An 18,643-nucleotide genomic window follows, 5' to 3' on the forward strand; every position below is an offset into this window, starting at 1 on the left:
TAAAACAAGACAAACATTACACATCACAGTAAAACAAGACAAACACTACACATCACAGTAAAACAAGACAAACACTATACATCACAGTAAAACAAGACAAACACTATACATCACGGTAAAACAAGACAAACACTATACATCACAGTAAAACAAGACAAACATTACACATCACAGTAAAACAAGAGAAACGTTACACATCACAGTAAAACAAGAGAAACGTTACACATCACAGTAAAACAAGAGAAACATTACACATCACAGTGAAACAAGAGAAACGTTACACATCACAGTAAAACAAGAGAAACATTACACATCACAGTGAAACAAGAGAAACGTTACACATCACAGTAAAACAAGAGAAACGTTACACATCACAGTAAAACAAGAGAAACGTTACACATCACAGTAAAACAAGACAAACACTACACATCACAGTAAAAAAAGACAAACACTATACATCACAGTAAAACAAGACAAACAGTATACATCACAGTAAAACAAGACAAACACTACACATCACAGTAAAAAAAGACAAACACTATACATCACAGTAAAACAAGACAAACACTATACATCACAGTAAAACAAGACAAACACTATACATCACAGTAAAACAAGACAAACATTACACATCACAGTAAAACAAGAGAAACGTTACACATCACAGTAAAACAAGAGAAACGTTACACATCACAGTAAAACAAGAAACGAGTAAAACAAGAGAAACGTTACACATCACAGTAAAACAAGAGAAACGTTACACATCACAGTAAAACAAGAGAAACATTACACATCAAAGTGAAACAAGAGAAACGTTACACATCACAGTAAAACAAGACAAAAACTATACATCACAGTAAAACAAGAGACACATCACAGTTACACATCACAGTAAAACAAGAGAACACATTACACATCACAGTAAAACAAGACAAACACTATACATCACAACGTTACACATCACAGTAAAACAAGACAAACACTATCACAGTAAAACAAGACAAACACTATACACAGTAAAACAAGAGAAACATTACACATCACAGTAAAACAAGAGAAACATTACACATCACAGTAAAACAAGAGAAACATTACACATCACAGTAAAACAAGAGAAACGTTATACATCACAGTAAAACAAGAGAAACATTACACATCACAGTCAAACAAGACAAACATTACAAAACTCAGACTTCAATAATGCTGAGATTTTATGTTTCTGAATTAACATACATTTGCACAATTTGTGCTCTCTCTATTTTTCCCGCCAAAAAAGTGGGTATAGATTATTTGTTCCCATACTTTGTATCGATGAAGCAAATTTCGTGCGTCAATATAATTTACGTCTTGCCTTTTTCGAAACGTCATATAAAATAAAACGTTCATTTGTTGTTATTGAAATGTATAGTATTATTTGCATCAGGTATTAACTATCTTAGGTAGACGCTGCATGTTAGGTTATTTGAGCATTAACAGTGAAAGTGCATGTTTTCGGTGACCTAAGGCCAGTCACCTTTCTTAACTGGTTTGGTTTGGTGTTTCATAGCGCAAAGCAACTGGGCTATCTGACATTGTTAGTTTTGGGCGAGATTACTTCTAGCAAAAAACATTTTAAAATTAACGAAAAAAATAGTACGGATATATAGAATCTAGTTCAGTACACAAGGAATCAAGTACAGTAATCTATGAACAGCATATGATCGAAAGTGACTTGTTGTCAACATCGATTGATCAATTTTATGTCCACAATCTAATCATTCGTCAAATTAATAACGTTTTCGTTACATTGATATTTCTAACTGTAACACTGTAAACCATTGATGTTTCTAACTGTAACACTGTAAACATTGATATATTTAACTGTAACACTGTAAACCATTGATATTTCTAATTGTAACACTGTAAACCGTTGATATTTCTAATTGAAACACTGTAAACCGTTGATGTTTCTAATTGTAACACTGTAAACCGTTGATATTTCTAATTGTAACACTGTAAACCATTGATATTTCTAACTGCAACACTGTAAACCGTTGATATTTCTAACTGTAACACTGTAAACCATTGATATTTCTAACTGCAACACTGTAAACCGTTGATATTTCAAACTGTAACACTGTAAACCATTGATATTTCTAATTGTAACACTGTAAACCACTGATATTTCTAATTGTAACACTGTAAACCATTGATATTTCTAACTGTAACACTCTAAACCATTAATATTTCTAATTGTAACACTGTAAACTATTGATATTTTAACTGCAACACTCTAAACCATTGATATTTCTAATTGTAACACTGTAAACCATTGATATTTCTAATGGTAACACTGTAAACCATTAATATTTCTAATTGTAACACTGTAAACAAACATGTGAACACAATTAATGCACGAATTTTCATTAAAGATGTGTTGTTGTTTTTACCTTTTTCTTCACCAAAATTATGAATTTCAGCCGTAAAGAAACGCGACATCTAGCGAGCGATACAATATATTATTTTATATTAAAGAACATCATGCAATTCATAATTTCGAAAAATCATATTTTCCTTTTGATGGTTTTGTTTTGTTTATTTTTCTACAGTATAAGAATATTTATAAAACGTCGATAACATATGTATCGTTCTAAAACTAGAAAGGTCAACTTTTTAAAAGTTCCCTAACTTTTGTTGTCCAGTTCTTCTTTAGTGGTCAAAGTTTGCTTCATTTTCATTTTTCCTCTTTCACACATTTAGCTCGAGGATTAACTGGGAGAATTCTAAAAACCATGTTGCTACAGAAAAGTACATTAAAAACTAGGACGGCAACGGTAAAAATGTAGTAATTTTATTTATAAGAAAGTGTTTGATCCAACCTAGCATCAACTATAATAAAAAAGATAATAACCGCTAGGATGGAGTGACTAACGAAGATTAAGTAATATTCACTAGTAATCCCTGTGCTAACCGGTTTGTGTGCGCGTGGAGGTCCTGAAACATGGTGGGGAATCCCATGACTTTTCTACTTGTAGAAAAAAAATTCAAACTTTCACAAACTTTTATTCTCTTTCTTCAAGTTTTCTAACTTTTCCAGGTTCAGTGTCACCCAACATAATCAAGTTGTATGAAAGGAATTTCATTTGTAAATCGTCGGGACGGCTGATTTTGGTGGCATTACATTTATTACAATGCAAATAAAAAGGTGACGACGTTTCGACCAGTTTACCACGACATCACCCTAACCTAAACGTTTTAATTAAGAGTTTCCAATTTCTTATACAGCTGTATCCCCATATGGTAGTTCATCGGTAAGCTTGAGGGTTAAATTCAGAGGTTTGATCCATGAGGTGAGCACAGCACACATAATTCATTATACAGTTTGTGCTTAATTATAAACTAATATATTGGAGAGAAGTAATTTCTAAAGTTAGTACAGGGAAGTCAGCTATTCATCACCACCCACCGCCAACTCTTGGGCTACTCTTTTTACTAACGAATAGTGGATTGTTGTTGTTTTGAATTAAGCATAAAGCTTCTCAATGGGCTATCTGTGCTCTGCCCACGGGTAGCGAAACCCGGTTTTTAGCGTTTAAGTCCGCAGACATACCGCTGAGCCACTGGGAGGCACGAATAGTGGGACTGACCTTAACTTATCAGTGACGTCGAGAAAACCCACTTATAGAGAAAAATATATATGTAAAAACGGCTCGTTTGGGTTGAGAAAAATTTTTATGTAGAGGAGCGAACAACGTTTCGACCTTCTTCGGTCATCGTCAGGTTCACAAAGAAAAAAAAAGTGAAAAAAACATAAAAAAATTTTCTCAAACCAAACCAGCTGTTTTTACATATATAAAATTAATTAGTAGTATTGATAATGGAAAGTCACTTGTCAGTTTATATGCTTCTCAATAGTGGTGTTCCAAGGGATACAGTCTCTATAACTAACTGCAGAGATGCCAACCATTACGATTTGAGCGTAATCATTACGATTTTGGTGTATACATTACGACTATACGCTCATACAGACAAATATTACGACATAAACACTTTATTCCTACCTACGCAAAACCGACTCACGCACACCACAAATATACAGCATCCCCAAACCTCAGAAACCAGATTGCCCATTAAGACCAATAATGTCCACATATGAATCGTTTAATTACAATCTTGGTAAATACATAGCATGGGCATTCTCCAAATATGTAACATCAGCCAGCTCATTCATCAAAGACTCTTTTAATTTCAAGTCTAATCTTAATCAACTTAATCATAAAGCCTTAATGGCTAGTTTCGATGTTATATCCCTCTTTACAGAAGTTCCAACTGCTGAAGCCTGCGAGATAGCCTTAGAACTCTATATCCGAGACCCTAACCCATCTATAGACATTCCCAGCAATCAATTAGCAAGCCTCATAGAATTCACCACGATGAAGACAAACCATGTTGAACAACCACAACTATATACAAACAATGGCCTTAGCATGGGCAACCCAGTATCACCAGTTCTAGCCAATATTTTTATGACACAAGTTGAAACACAAGCAATTAACACATCATTACATCCACCACTATACTGGTACAGATATGTAGACGACACGATTGCGGGATTCACATCTACAGAACACACACTTAATTTTTTCAATCACATTAACTCTATACATCCCAACATTAACTTCACATGTGAACAAGAAGAAAGCAATCAAATATTTCTTAACCTCAAAATTACAAGAACCGATAAACAATTCAAAACAGAAATCCACCGAAAAATCACCCATACTGGGCTTTACGTTCCTTGGGACTCAGCACATGAAACAAAACAAAAACTCAACATACTAAGAAACCAAATTAACATAGCCATAAAACAATGCTTACCAGATAAAATTAACGATGAATTTGACAAAATAAAACAATACTTCATCAACATCAATAAGTTTCCTCCACAAACCGTAGAAAACATTATACGCACACACCTAGACATAAAGCAAAATCAACCAACAAAAGTAAATATATCTCACGAATCAAAAAAATCACGAAACCATATACTGCTGTATACCATATATTCCCAACATCAGCAAACAAATAACCAACATTTGGCAAAAACTATTAACAAAATATGACATTCCAATTAATACCAAATTTATTCAAAAACCAGGCACAAAACTGAGGTCTATACTATGTAAAAACTACACTGACAAACACCACACCAACATTATTTATAAAATACAATGTGATAACTGCCACGACTTCTATATTGGAGAAACAAGTAGAAAAGTGGAAACCAGATTTAAAAAAACATAAAAAGTCACCTTCACACGTTTTCGAACACTGCAAGTCAAATAAACACAACATAACCATAAAAAACACTCAAATACTAAATAAAGAAACAAACATAAACAAACGCAAAATTAAAGAAGTCTTACTTATACAACAACTTAACCCAAAATAAACCAATACAAAGAAACACCTTTATATCTATATTAAAATATAATATAATAAATAATAATAAAAAATAAATAATATAAAATTATATTCAAACATCTAAGTCCGCCCTCTACATTCTGACACTCATTACACAACCCCTTTCAAACATGTGGTCAGTTTCCGGTCAGTTACCTCTCTCTTTCTTTGTGAACCTGACGATGACCGAAGAAGATCGAAACGTTGTTCACTCCTCTACGTAAAAAAAATTTCTCAACCCAAACGAGCCGTTTTTACATATATATGACCTTAACTTAACAACGTCTTCAGGGCTAAAACGGCGTGCATGTTTGGTGAGACGGGGATTCAAACCCGCGACCCTCAGATTGCTAGTCGAGCACCCTTCTCCACCAGGTCACAACATGCAGTGCGTTTACTTAAAATGATAATAACATTTCTAATAAGAATTATAATAATTATTGTAATTTTAAACAAACAGAAAATGAGAATAAAACGTATTAATTTTTGCAGTGGTTACATCAACCTGTTAAAAATCTAAAAAGGATTTTGAAAAATAGCGTTTAAATTTGATCGGTAACAGACAAGGTTGTGCGTGACATATAAATGCGCCCTCGCTTTAGCAAATGTTATATATTTTATACAGGCTAATTCTCGTCTTACACAGGTACAATAAGTGTAATACAATCGTCTGTTTAAAGTCGCGCCCGCGTTGTCGTATATTTACGAGATATTTAGCATGTAATACATATTTCAGTGAAAGAACAACTTAGGTCCGGCCTGGCCACGTGGTTAAGGCACTCGACTCGTAATCTGAGGGTCGCGGGTTCAAGTACACACCAAACATGCTCGCTCTTTCAGCCGTGGGAGCGTTATAACTTTACCGTTAATCCCACTATTCGTTGATAGAAGAGTAGCCCAAGAGTTGACGGTGGATGGTGATGAATACCTGCCTTCCCTCTAGTCTTACACTGCTAACTTAGGGACGGGTAGCGCAGATAAGCCTTGGGTAGCTTTGCGCGAAATACAAAGACAAACTTCTGTCACCTGAATGGTTTTATATAAGTACTCAGAAATTCAACAAAGAAAGACTGGGAACAGAACTCAGATTCTTATACACATATATGCATGTCTGTTACCACTCACCAACAAGAACACCGTCCAGGTGAATATTTTCATAACTGCAACAAATGCTTTTTACCGAACCACGGTTCACTTGTGCGGGAGAGTTCCTGACTGCTCTTGTCAGTTAGTAAGCGAAAAAGGATGTGATAAAACTTCGATGTCTAGTTTCAGCGACGAGGCCAGTAGACTTGCGGCTCCAGCGTTCAACCGGAGTCGGCGATTGGTCCTTAAGCAGGTTTTATGGTTGCGCACCTACTAGGCAATTAGCCCTACAGTTTTCAATAGAAACCCCCTAATTGCTGGTTCAGGGAAGGTGGTATGTGTTTACTACACATGCCGCGAGAGCACGTGGTCCAGCCTCGAGGCATTGACTGTATGGATTTGAATAACAATCACTTTTTCAGTCAGCGACACACAAGTAATTATCTCAAGTCTGCCGTCCTAGGCTAGCTAACGTAAACCATACAGTTTTATTTAAAGTTTAGGTTTTGTTCGTCTCATGCTTGACGTAAATAAAGGCTGATCGGAACATCAGCATAGCTGTTTCTACAGAAAGAATAAAACAGAAAGAAAAAATCTTCTTTATGCTAAACAAAACCTGAATAGCTAGCTTATATTATGAAATACGTCAGTACAGTTCTCTTTGTTAGTGTTTAGGTGATATGTAATATCGATTTCTAGACCATACTTTTTAGTAACCCGGTGGGACAGGGGTAAGTTCAAGGACTTGCGATGCTAAAATCCGAGGTTTGATCCTCCGCGGTGGTGCGATCGGATATCCTAACGTGGTTTTGCTATAACAAACACACACAAGTTCTTGAAAGAGAGAAAACACACCATATTCCACTATTGCCATACATATATGGAAACAGAACTATCCTGTTCATAATACAAAACAAGAGGCGATAATTACTGCAATTATGTTCTACTAAGGTACATCCATTCTACTCAGCAATACGTTCGTTCCGAGTAAAATTCTTAGAAATAAATAACAACTAACTGTGTATTTTGTGTTTTGGAAACATTTCAGTTCTTACATCCGCTCGCAGTGACCCGTAAAGATATAAATTCACGTACATCGTTCAACATAACTGCTCTATGAAAACGTTCTACTGTGTCCTCTATAATTAAAAAACACCCGATAGCCCGAATCCTGTCTGTCGGAAGTATCCAGTCATTATTCAAACACGGTTGGCGGGTTTTTTTCGCTGTTCTACACACCTGTAGCTCCGCGACTTTACAACCTCTGTAACATGTGGATCATCTACCGTATAACATGTTGTATATAAACTGTTGGTCCTTTTCTGGACATGTTGGTCTTTGTAACTTGCGGTCTTCATTCTTTGTACCTCCTGAACCTTGTGTTGTATAACGTTGGGCCCTGATTTGTGCACTTTCTTACGAAGAGTGTATGAATCCCATATAACTTGTGAGCTCCAGTGTCCATAACCCGTAAAGAATGGTTGTTATAGTCTATAAACTGGACTGTAGAATTTATGTACTTTGTGATGTATAACTTGTGAGCTTTTTTCTTTACGATTAAGTTAAATCAAAGGAGAAACTTGTAACACGAAAATTCAATCTTTATTTATGGGTAAACCGAGCAATATATTTTAAAAACGTATTTCAGTCTTAAAAGAATAATACATTTCATTTTGTTAGCTTCATCAAACATCACTTGTTTGTTTTTTTGAATTTCGTACAAAGCTACTCCAGGCCTATCTGCGCTAGCCGTCCCTAATTTTGCAGTGTAAGACTAGAGGTAAGGCAGCTCGTCATCACCACCCACCGCCAACTCTTGGGCTACTCTTTTACCAACGAATAGTGGGATTGACCGTCACATTATAACGCCCACACGGCTGGGAGGGCAAGCATGTTTGGCGCGACGGGGATGCGAACCCGCGACCCTCAGATTACGAGTCGCACGCCTTAACACGCTTGGCCATGCTGGGCCTCAAATACAGTTGAATGATGGAATGGATCTATTACGTTCCATAGGGTGTAAATCAAAGCTATGTCGCTACGCAACAAAGTAAAAGTAAATCAAACACAACTGTTAAGTAGGGTAAGAATAAATATAATTTCACACTCATACTGGTTAATTCTAGGCTTTTATACATTAATAAAGAGAGAGAACATTTTACTTTGTTTCTAGTTATGTTAATTTCTCTCCTTGTGATTTTAACATAGGAAAAAAACAAAGGAGTGTTTATTTTGAACCGTGTGCTCAAACATATGGGAAAGGGTTTTGAAATGTTCATTTAGTTTTGTAGATACTTGCCAACCGGTTTCTCCAATGTAAGAATTACTACAGTCTTTAGATGTAACTTGATACAAGGGCCCTGAAGTGGCCTTGTCAACAAATCTATGTGATACAGTTTAACCTAGTTTTCTTACTGTTGTGAAGGAAAGTTTCGCATCGAAATCCATATTGTACCATGTAGTCATTTTAACCGGTTTTGTAGCATGTGAGAACCTGGGGATATGTGGTATAATGCAATAAAAAGGTGTTTTTTTCTTTATCGTTTATTGTATCTTCAGGTTGCAATTCATCTTCTATGGGTGTGAAATATTTAAGACTTTGATAGGGCACTTGATTTTGCAATTTAAATACAGTTTTAACATACCTATGTATTTTTTTTTGTTGTTTTTTGTATGCTACCAAATCTGTTTTATATAACATATGGACGATTATTGCGAAACGTTTTGTTTTTTAAGTTTTTACCCTATTCTTTAAAATCAGTGCTTCGTCTATATAATGCTCCGGAATATTCAAACTGAATATGTGTTCCTTCCTTATCTGAACCAGAAGTTTCATTGGATTAAACAGTTTAATTCAGTAAACTATATTTCAATAAATGACCAGTTTGTATTTGTTTTTATAACAAAACCACATAAGGCTATCTGCTGAGTCCACTAAGGGGAATCGAACTCCTGATTTTAGCGTTGTAAATCCGTAAACTTACCGCTGTACCAGCGGGAGACAAATGACTTGTCATAAGTATTCCAAGATTCAGTGGAAATAAAATCAGTTCGTATAGGTGCGTTTTACAACATCGTTTTACGAAACATCTGTTGCATCATGAGAGAAACACCTGTATAGACGAAGCTTGATCATTAAATGACGGGCCTTTAGTGGCACAGAGGTATGTCCGCGAATACACAGCGCTAAAAACCGGGTTTCGATATCCGTGGTGAACAGAGCACAGACAGGCTATTGTGTAGCTTTGTGCTTAATTCTAAACAAACAAACACAAAGTAACGAATTTTTTAAAATAGGATCGACGTTACTTACTATTTATCTTTCTGGTTATTTCTTTCTTTTGTTCTAACTAATATTCCGTTTTAGGAAGAAATTTCATTTTATTTAGTCTTCGTTATCAGGATCCGGTCCATGTTCTGGATCCGGGAAAGTCAGGTCCAGTATTGATCTCTTCCTCCCTCTCAGGAATTGCAATTTTATCTGCAATGTTACTGAATCCTAAGTAATATCCCTTCTTACGTTATCACTCACAGTGTGTAAATTTTGTCCACTATCTGCAGCTTTTTAAAATTAAAATACCCACTTCGTGCTATGTATAAGGGGTAATATTAACTGTAATATGGCTCAGCATGGCCAGGTGGAGACACTCGACTTGTAATTCGAGGGTCGCGGGTTTGAATCCTTGTCACACCAACCATGTTCACCCTTTCAACCGTGGGGGTGCTATAATGTGACGATCAATCCCACTATTCTTTGGTAAAATAGTAGTCCAAGAGTTGGCGGTGGATGATGATGACTAGTTGTGTTCCATCCAGTCTTACACTGCTAAATTAGGGACGGATAGCGCAGATAGCCCTCGTGTAGCTTTGTGCGAAATTCAAATCAAACGAAACCGTAAATATTTCCACTACTTTCTCTTATGTATGTTCGCACTATTAATCAGAGTTCACAATATAATTCCGCTTACCTGTCGCTGGGAACACCATGACCATGAAAGAGTTATTGTTGGTTTTTGATGGGTTTTTTTTAAGTTCGCGCAAAGCTACTCGAGGGCTATTTGCGCTAGCCGTCCCTAATTTTGCAGTGTAAGACTAGAGGGAAGGTAGCTAGTCATCACCACCCACCGCTAACTCTTGGGCTACTCTTTTACCAACGAATAGTGGGATTGACCGTAACATTATAACGCCCCCACGGCAGAAAGGGCGAGCATGTTTGGCGCGACGGGGATGCAAACCCACGACTCTCGGATTACGAGTCGCTTTTTCAACAGGAACATTTGAACCTTGGCGCCACCAGAGACTTCATGACCTGCGATTTACAACATCTTTCTCTTTGCAGGTAAACATTTTACTAAAAAGCTGTTGTTATGACGAACTCGAACAATCGTTGACTGCTTTTATTACACCCATAGCCATCAAGTCGTTCTCATAAACTTTACCATCCTCCTCGAGCGACGATCGGGTCGTTATGACACTGAACCTCACCGATGAATGGCTATCCTAAGTGACATTTTCTCGCACATTATACATGCGCTAGTATTTGATAAAAGTCATTTGAACTTAGGAAATGACAAAATATTTCCTTAAACTTTGTTTCTTTGTTGTAGAGCACAAAGCTGCTCAATGGGCTACCTATGCTAGGACTACCGCGGGTTTCGAAAATTAGTTTAGTTGCATTATAAGCCAAATGACTTACCTTACCGCTCAGCTGCGTTTTGTTTGTTTGGTTTTAATTGCAAATCTATACACTGAGTTGTTTTTAGCGTTATAATCCATTAACATCAAACTTATGGTTGAGTCACTGGGGAGAATGGAGGTATGACAGAGGACAGGACTTCAGAATGAGAACCAATGAATTTCTTAGAATGTTATTGTGTTCTGTCTTTATTATCCTTGGCGATGTAAATATTGACCGTCAGTGAAAATACAACATGTTTTTATCCTTCATTTAACGAAGTACTTTTATTACTAACGTATTATTAGTTCTCTGAAAACTTGTATTAAATGTTCCCCGATTGGTCAACAGATAATATGGACTAACAACGTTCAAATTCGGAGTTTGATTCCCTGTGGTGAACGTAGCAAATAACCTAATGTGGCTTTGCTCTAAAACAAGCAAACTTGTACACAATAAAAACTACTCAAAATACATAGCATCACATACATGCACACGTCAAGATATGCCAGCATATTATAATGTATAGAATGAACTTCGTATCTCTCAAACTATTATATTTTATTAAGACAGTTCTTCTGATCGCCCTCTATATAACCAAGTTACTTGCAGAGATTCTGTCTTGTCAGCTAATTAGTTTACAGCCTCATAGCCTGGGGCGAATACATTTCATGGATAATGCTGGATCCCAGCCGCCACTTCCTCTTCCCAAACGCAGTAACTTGTTTCCACTTTAACTGATTATACAGGCTTGAAATCTCTCACCTCCGAGCCTTCTACAATCAACCAATCAGGCTCTATTGTTATTGTATATTTCACGACAGGTCTGTCTGGATTTTTAGTTTTGTTTTAAGTTGTTCTACACAAAAAATATCCAAAGACAACACAACATTGCTCAGTAGAATAATCACATTGCTATACAGTTTGTCCTGACCTCTGTTGTCTAAATATCAAAATATATTAGTATCAGCCACACGAGCCTTTTTTTTTCTCTCATAGAATTCGAAATTTTCTCTATAATGAGTATACGATTCGTATAAATAATGTAAGTTTTATTGGGTGATTTACTTTGTTTTTCTCTTGAATTTTATCTCGTGTTTCAAGTAAATATTGTAGTGATGATGAGAAATTGTGTATAAGTGTTATCAGAATTGTTTTTTCAACTGCACAATTATATTTAATCATTTTTAATACACAACGCCTTATTGTACCTCATACACAAAGGTTTAGTAACAAATAATATAAAAAATAAGGAATATTCTAGTAAATACATTTATTTATCACCTCTGTAATTGAATTTTATAATCTTAAATGTGTTTTTATTATATATACCTTTCCACTTGAACTTACTTATATAGGTAAATTTTAAACTTTTCGCTAAGAAAACCTTTGATTGATATAAGAATGAAATGTATGAATTTACACTAATAAAGACACGTCTAATTATAAAATCGATTATCAATAAATTTTTTGTAATTCAACAAGTGAGTTTAACGCTCAATCAACATAATTCAAAAATCACTGACACACCCTAGTTATTCAAAATTTTATTAAATTACAAAAGGTCGGCCTGAAGTTACTGTTCTTTGATTTGACAGAAGTTACATCTGGTAGTCAGTTCTATGTATTGTCGTTGCAAACAGTATTTATGTTATACATGAAAGATTCAAAACCTCTGAGAACTTCAGAAATATTTTCTTAGTCAATATTTAATCCATTATGTCCCATATATGGAAAAATAATGAACGGGTCAGTTAAGGTGAGCGCCTACTTGACACTATTAATGACTAAATTATTAATGAAACTTAACATACAATAATTTTATTGTAGTAATATATATATATATATACATACATGCATATATATACACAATATATCATATTGTTGACTTCCTCTTCTTCTTAGTCCATTATTGTTTCATAGGGCTGAATTTTATCACCTATGCATGGCTAATCTATTTAATAGCATTATATATACGTATTATAGCTGCATGAGTACAATATTCATTATGAAAGATATCCCGGTGAACCAGCGGTAAGCTGTGGAATGCTTCATACTAAAGTCCTCGGTTCGATTCCCCGCAATAGAAGGACCTCAAACAGCCCATTGATTAGCTTTGCAATAGAACACAAACATTAGAAAAAAACTACAACACTAAACGCAGTATCAAAGAAACTTAATCTGTATTTTTCACACAACAAATCAAAGATTAATACACAAAATATTTAGACAACGCTTCTAGAAAGTTCTTTGATAATTATTGTTTTCTTAAGAGATACTGACAATATTTTGTTCTAGACTGAAGAGAATGACATTATATGTAAAACGTTAGCGCAGATAGCCCTCGAGTAGCTTTGCGCGAAATTCAAAAAAATAAAAATATATAAATAAATTTAAAAAGTTAGTATTGCCATCTGTCGCAGAGTGCAGACACTACAATGCCATTGATTGTCCCAGGTGAAAGTAAGGATATTTTAACATTCAGACATTTATCAACTTTAACGTTGCAACATTTTCAGAGAAAGTAGATTTACAATATCAGTATGTAAATATCTCTCAATATTACCCATAAGAAACGTCAAAAATTATCAAAGTGGGACACATGCCTTGACTGTCTGTAACTAGGTTATAAAATAAGTACTGAACAAGGTACGTTTTCTGTAAGTGCTGTAAAAGCGTGTAGACACTGTGGGAGAAATGGATATTTTCATAAACTAAACAGCTGCTTTTCTAAAGTAAGGGGTTAGTTGATTTGGTTTGTTCGAAATTTCGTGCAAAGTCACTCAAAGGCTATTTGCGCGAGCCATCCGTAATTTAGAAGCAAGTTACCACCGCCAATCGCCGTCTCTTCGGTCACTCTTTTACAAACTAATAACGGAAATGATTGTCACTTTTATAATGCACTTACGTCTTAAAGAGCGAGTATGCTTAATGACAGAGATTCGAGCCCGCGACACACAGATTGTGAGTGATGCGCCCCCCCCAGGCCATGCTAAAGTAAAACGTGGTACTTTTCTTATCACCACATCTCACTCTTCTTTATTTTCAGGTCGTCCCTAATTTTAGAAGTTAACTGAAAATAATTCTAGTAAAAAATAATTTATTGCCAATCAGCTAATCTTCTTTCAGTGCCTTATTTCTTCCACTTAAACAACGTGAGTAACAAGTAAAACCATGTAACAAAGAAGAGTATTTTGCTCACCGTCAACACAGTCTAAGCTCTGTCAACCGCATGGTTTGGTTTGTTTTGAATTTTGCGCAAAGCTACACGAGGGCTATCTGCGCTGACCTTCTTTAATTTAACAGTGTAAGACTAGAGGCAAGGCAGCTAGTCATTACCACCCACCACCAGCTCTTGGGCTACTTTTTTATCAACGAATAGTAGGATTGAGTGTCACATTATAACGCCTTCACGACTGAAAGGGCGAGCATGTTTGGTGTGACGGGTATTCGAAACCGCGACCCTCGGATTATGAGTCGAGTATTTTAAACACCTGGGCATGCCATGCCAAAATGTGTGTGTTATTGCAAAGCCACATCGGGCTAATTACTGAGTCCACCGAGGGGAACAACCACAGGAAATAAAACTCCGAATTTTAGCATTAGAAATCCGTAAAATTACCGTTGATTCTTTGGTGAGAGGACAAGAAAAACTGAAGTCATAAAATCAAAGTTACAAGTTAAAACATAATGCGGAGCAAGGTGATAGAATGGATACACAGAATACGATACGGTGCAAGGTGATAAATACATATATCGTATATACATGTAGTATAGGTATGAGCCCTTTAAGAACAACGAATAAAATCAATGAAATACAAAATAGGCCATTTAAACAGAATCAAATCAACAAATCTTAAGACAATACAAAATCCAACAATAAGTTTAAATATTGAATGTACAATACAAAGCAATAATAAATTAATGAATTCTTTTGACACGAATATCACATGATTAATCAGAATACAGACTGTTTAAAAAGAAAGTTCCTATCTCAGACACAAGTCTCCCTTTACCCTAATTCATAGGCACAACTATACATAATATATAAGCAATGGTATTAAATTTAATTAATATCAAAGGAGGACACAAACTATTTAGTGTGATTATAGTTAAGTTATCTAGAAAACTCTTATCCAAATCTGCAGAACCAACTCAAACACCCTATACAGCAACCAAAAACGTCCACACAAATACAGTTGAAAAAAAAAAAAAACCCTTCAAAGACTACATACTAATATTCATAGTTTCCTGAAATACAAATTTCCTAACTTTCAATAAAGTTTACAAAAAGAAGAACAATATATATGTATCTCACGTAACAGTCACAAACAAGTATACATGTATCTCACGTAACAGTCACAAACAATATACATGTATCTCACGTAACAGTCACAAACAAATATACATGTATCTCACGTATCAGTCACAAACAAATATATATGTATCTCACGTAACAGTCACAAACAATATACACGTATTTCACGTAACAGTCACAAACAAATATACATGTATCTCACGTATCAGCCACAAACAAATATACATGTATCTCACGTAACAGTCACAAACAAATAAACATGTATCTCACGTAACAGTCACAAAGTATAACACAGAAATAGAAATAAGATGTAATGCGTTTTGTTTATATATCCAAGCTAGAGTACAAAATTACAAACTGTTTAAAAGTCCCCCAGTGACATGGCGATATGTCTGCGGACTTACAACGCTAGAAACTGGGGCTCGATACCGTGGTAGGCAGAGAATAGATAACCCATTGTGTAGCTTTGTGCTTAATTAGAAACAGTTTCGGCTCAGCATGGCCAGGTGGGTTAAGGAGTTCGACTCGTAATCTGAGGGTCGCGGGTTCGAATGCCGGTCGCACTAAACATGCTCGCTCTTTCAGCCGTTAGGGCGTTATAATGTGACGTTCAATCCCACTATTCGTTGGGAAAAGAGTAACCCAAGAGTTGGCGGTGGGTTGTGATGACTAGCTGCCTTCCCTCTAGTCTTACACTGCTAAATTAGGGACAGCTAGTACAGATAGCCCTCGAGTAGCTTTGCGCGAAATTCAAAAAGAACAAACAGAAAGAATTTAAATACAACAGTAATCAACTGTATAAAATAAATAAAACACATATTTGCTGGATGAAGTACATGAGACTGTTCGTTTAATCCAGCCACATCCTTCAATTCAGTTTTTGACTTCATTTTACTGGGAATTTTGCATTTTTTAATGTTATTAGAGGTTTCTGAATGGATTTATTGTTGTATACTCACATAACGATCCACGCACAATTTTTTGTTTTTATCTGATTACTTTTGCTACCGCTGGGATGTTTGTGTGACGTGATTTTATTATTCGATAACCTTCCTAATATCACGTTTAACACCGCGTCTCTGGAGCTATTTATTATTTTAAATATTTTGTGTTGCCGAAACCCAAGATACAGATTAACTTACATTTATCCCTCTTTTAATATCTAACAGAATTTTCTATTTCGACATTTGCAGAATTTCCTCTGAAGAATTAAGCAAATAAACAACACAGTAATGATGTATTTGTATGCAGACTGATACGATGTTATAAAATAATTTAATGTACAGCTTAACTGTGATAACTTAGAAACATCAAATTTTGGAGTTATATACTTTATGTGTTTCCATTATTTTATCAATAGTGTGTGTATTTTTCTTATAGTAAAGTCACATGAGGCTATCTGCTGAATCCACCAAGGGGAATAGAACCGCTGAGTTTACATTATAAATACGTAGACTTACCGCTGTACCAGTGGGGTCTATTTTGCTAACTTTGGTAAGACCAAAATAACTATATATAGACTTGCATGTTTACCTGTAGATACAAGAAATAGAAGCCTGATCAATGACATTCAATTTAAAATAACTCTATGAAATATAAAGAAAATTAAAGTATATTTAAAATTAAATTGTTTACCAATTTAAAGGAGAGAGTAAAGTTTCAGCATAATACCTAATACCTCAAAATAATAACACTATGTAACACAAATTTTGTTCGTGGATAGTATGTGTTATTTCTTAATTGCTTATGTTGTAAAAGTACAGAAAATGGCCATTATTCCCTTCAAACGTTGCTTTTGTGACCAGGATAATGAAATTTAGAAACTAACCTATGTTCTGTGTAAACACGGGCAAATTTGTACATTTTCATTTACATAATATTTGAATAAAACATATGAATCTAGATTTACATGTATTTATACTAAAGTTATACAAAAATATTTAGAAGTGAGTAATTTTTCGAGATTTGCTACCGTAATTAAATCACTTTCATGTATCAGCCCTCAAGTATAGTCTCCCATCATGTTTTCGTTATACGCTCCTTGGTAGTGGCGTTCAAAGTCCAGTATATCTTGGTGGAAGCGCTCGCCTTGCTCCTTTGAGTATGCTTTCATGTTCTACTTGAATTTATCAAAATGAGCGTCAAGGATATGGACTTTCAGGGACATTCTGCAGCCCATTTTGCTGTAGTTATTCACCAGAGCCTCAACCAGTTCCACATAAGTTTCGGCGTTGTGATTGCCCAAGAAGCCCCGAACCACTGCGACAAAGCTGCCCCAAGCTTTTTTTTCCCTCCTACTGAGCTTCTTGGGGAATTCTCTGCACTCCAGGATCTTCTTTATTTGTGGTCCAACGAATACACCAGCTTTGACCTTTGCCTCAGACAGCTTAGGGAAGAAGTCTCGAAGGTACTTGTAGGCTGCCAACTCCCTATCAAGAGCTGTGACAAATTGTTTCATAAGACCCAATTTTACGTGCACTGGTAGAAACAATACCTTCTAGAGGTCCACTAGTGACTCACACTTGACATTGTGCCTACACACAGAAAACTCGGTCCGTTGTGGCTAGTGCTTCCTGTTGTAGTGCGCTGAGGTGTCTCTGCTGTCCCAAAGGCAAAGATAACATGGAAACTTGGTAAAGCCTCCTTGGAGACCCATCAGGAGTGCCACCATTTTTAAGTCTCCGATAACCTCCAAGCCATACTCATCATACTTCAAGACTTCTAGCAGGTCTTGATGGTGTTGTATTCTTCTTTGAGGTGCACCAAAAGATATTTAAATTTTAAAAGGTCTAAAATTTGTATAATATAAAATCTTACTATTCAAGCAAGCAAAAATTGTCCGTCTTACATTCTAGTGTTTTTTTGCAGTGCTCGCAGGTAAAACGAGGTGCCCAGGGTTTGTCTTGATCCCCGACAGGCATGTTGAAATATGTCTTGTAGGCTTCACACATTTTAGCAGATGCTGTCACAGAGTACTTTTTCGCTCTTGTCTTGATAAATTGGCCACATACATAGTAGAATACATCTGGAAAATTCTTGCAGCTTCTTGATGCCATCTCTGATAAAATCAGATAGGTCTAGGTGTTCACTTAGGCAACTAGAACTAAACTGAAGTGGTGAGC

The 18,643-nt window shown here is 35.7% G+C and overlaps 1 protein-coding gene across 1 annotated transcript in view; it reads right to left on the reverse strand.

Annotated features, from left to right (window-relative positions):
* The window catches only part of LOC143255989 (tumor necrosis factor receptor superfamily member 16-like), a 34,666-nt gene extending 27,944 nt beyond the window's left edge, over positions 1 to 6,722 (reverse strand). The window contains exon 1 of the mRNA XM_076512505.1: positions 6,568 to 6,722. Coding sequence (XP_076368620.1) covers positions 6,568 to 6,600 — 33 coding nt within the window. The 5' untranslated portion in view covers positions 6,601 to 6,722. The remainder of the gene's footprint in view (positions 1 to 6,567) is intronic.
* Positions 6,723 to 18,643: the final 11,921 nt, after the last annotated feature.

This window comes from Tachypleus tridentatus, chromosome 7 (assembly GCF_004210375.1).
Source record: "Tachypleus tridentatus isolate NWPU-2018 chromosome 7, ASM421037v1, whole genome shotgun sequence".
NCBI classification, from domain to species: domain Eukaryota; kingdom Metazoa; phylum Arthropoda; class Merostomata; order Xiphosura; family Limulidae; genus Tachypleus; species Tachypleus tridentatus.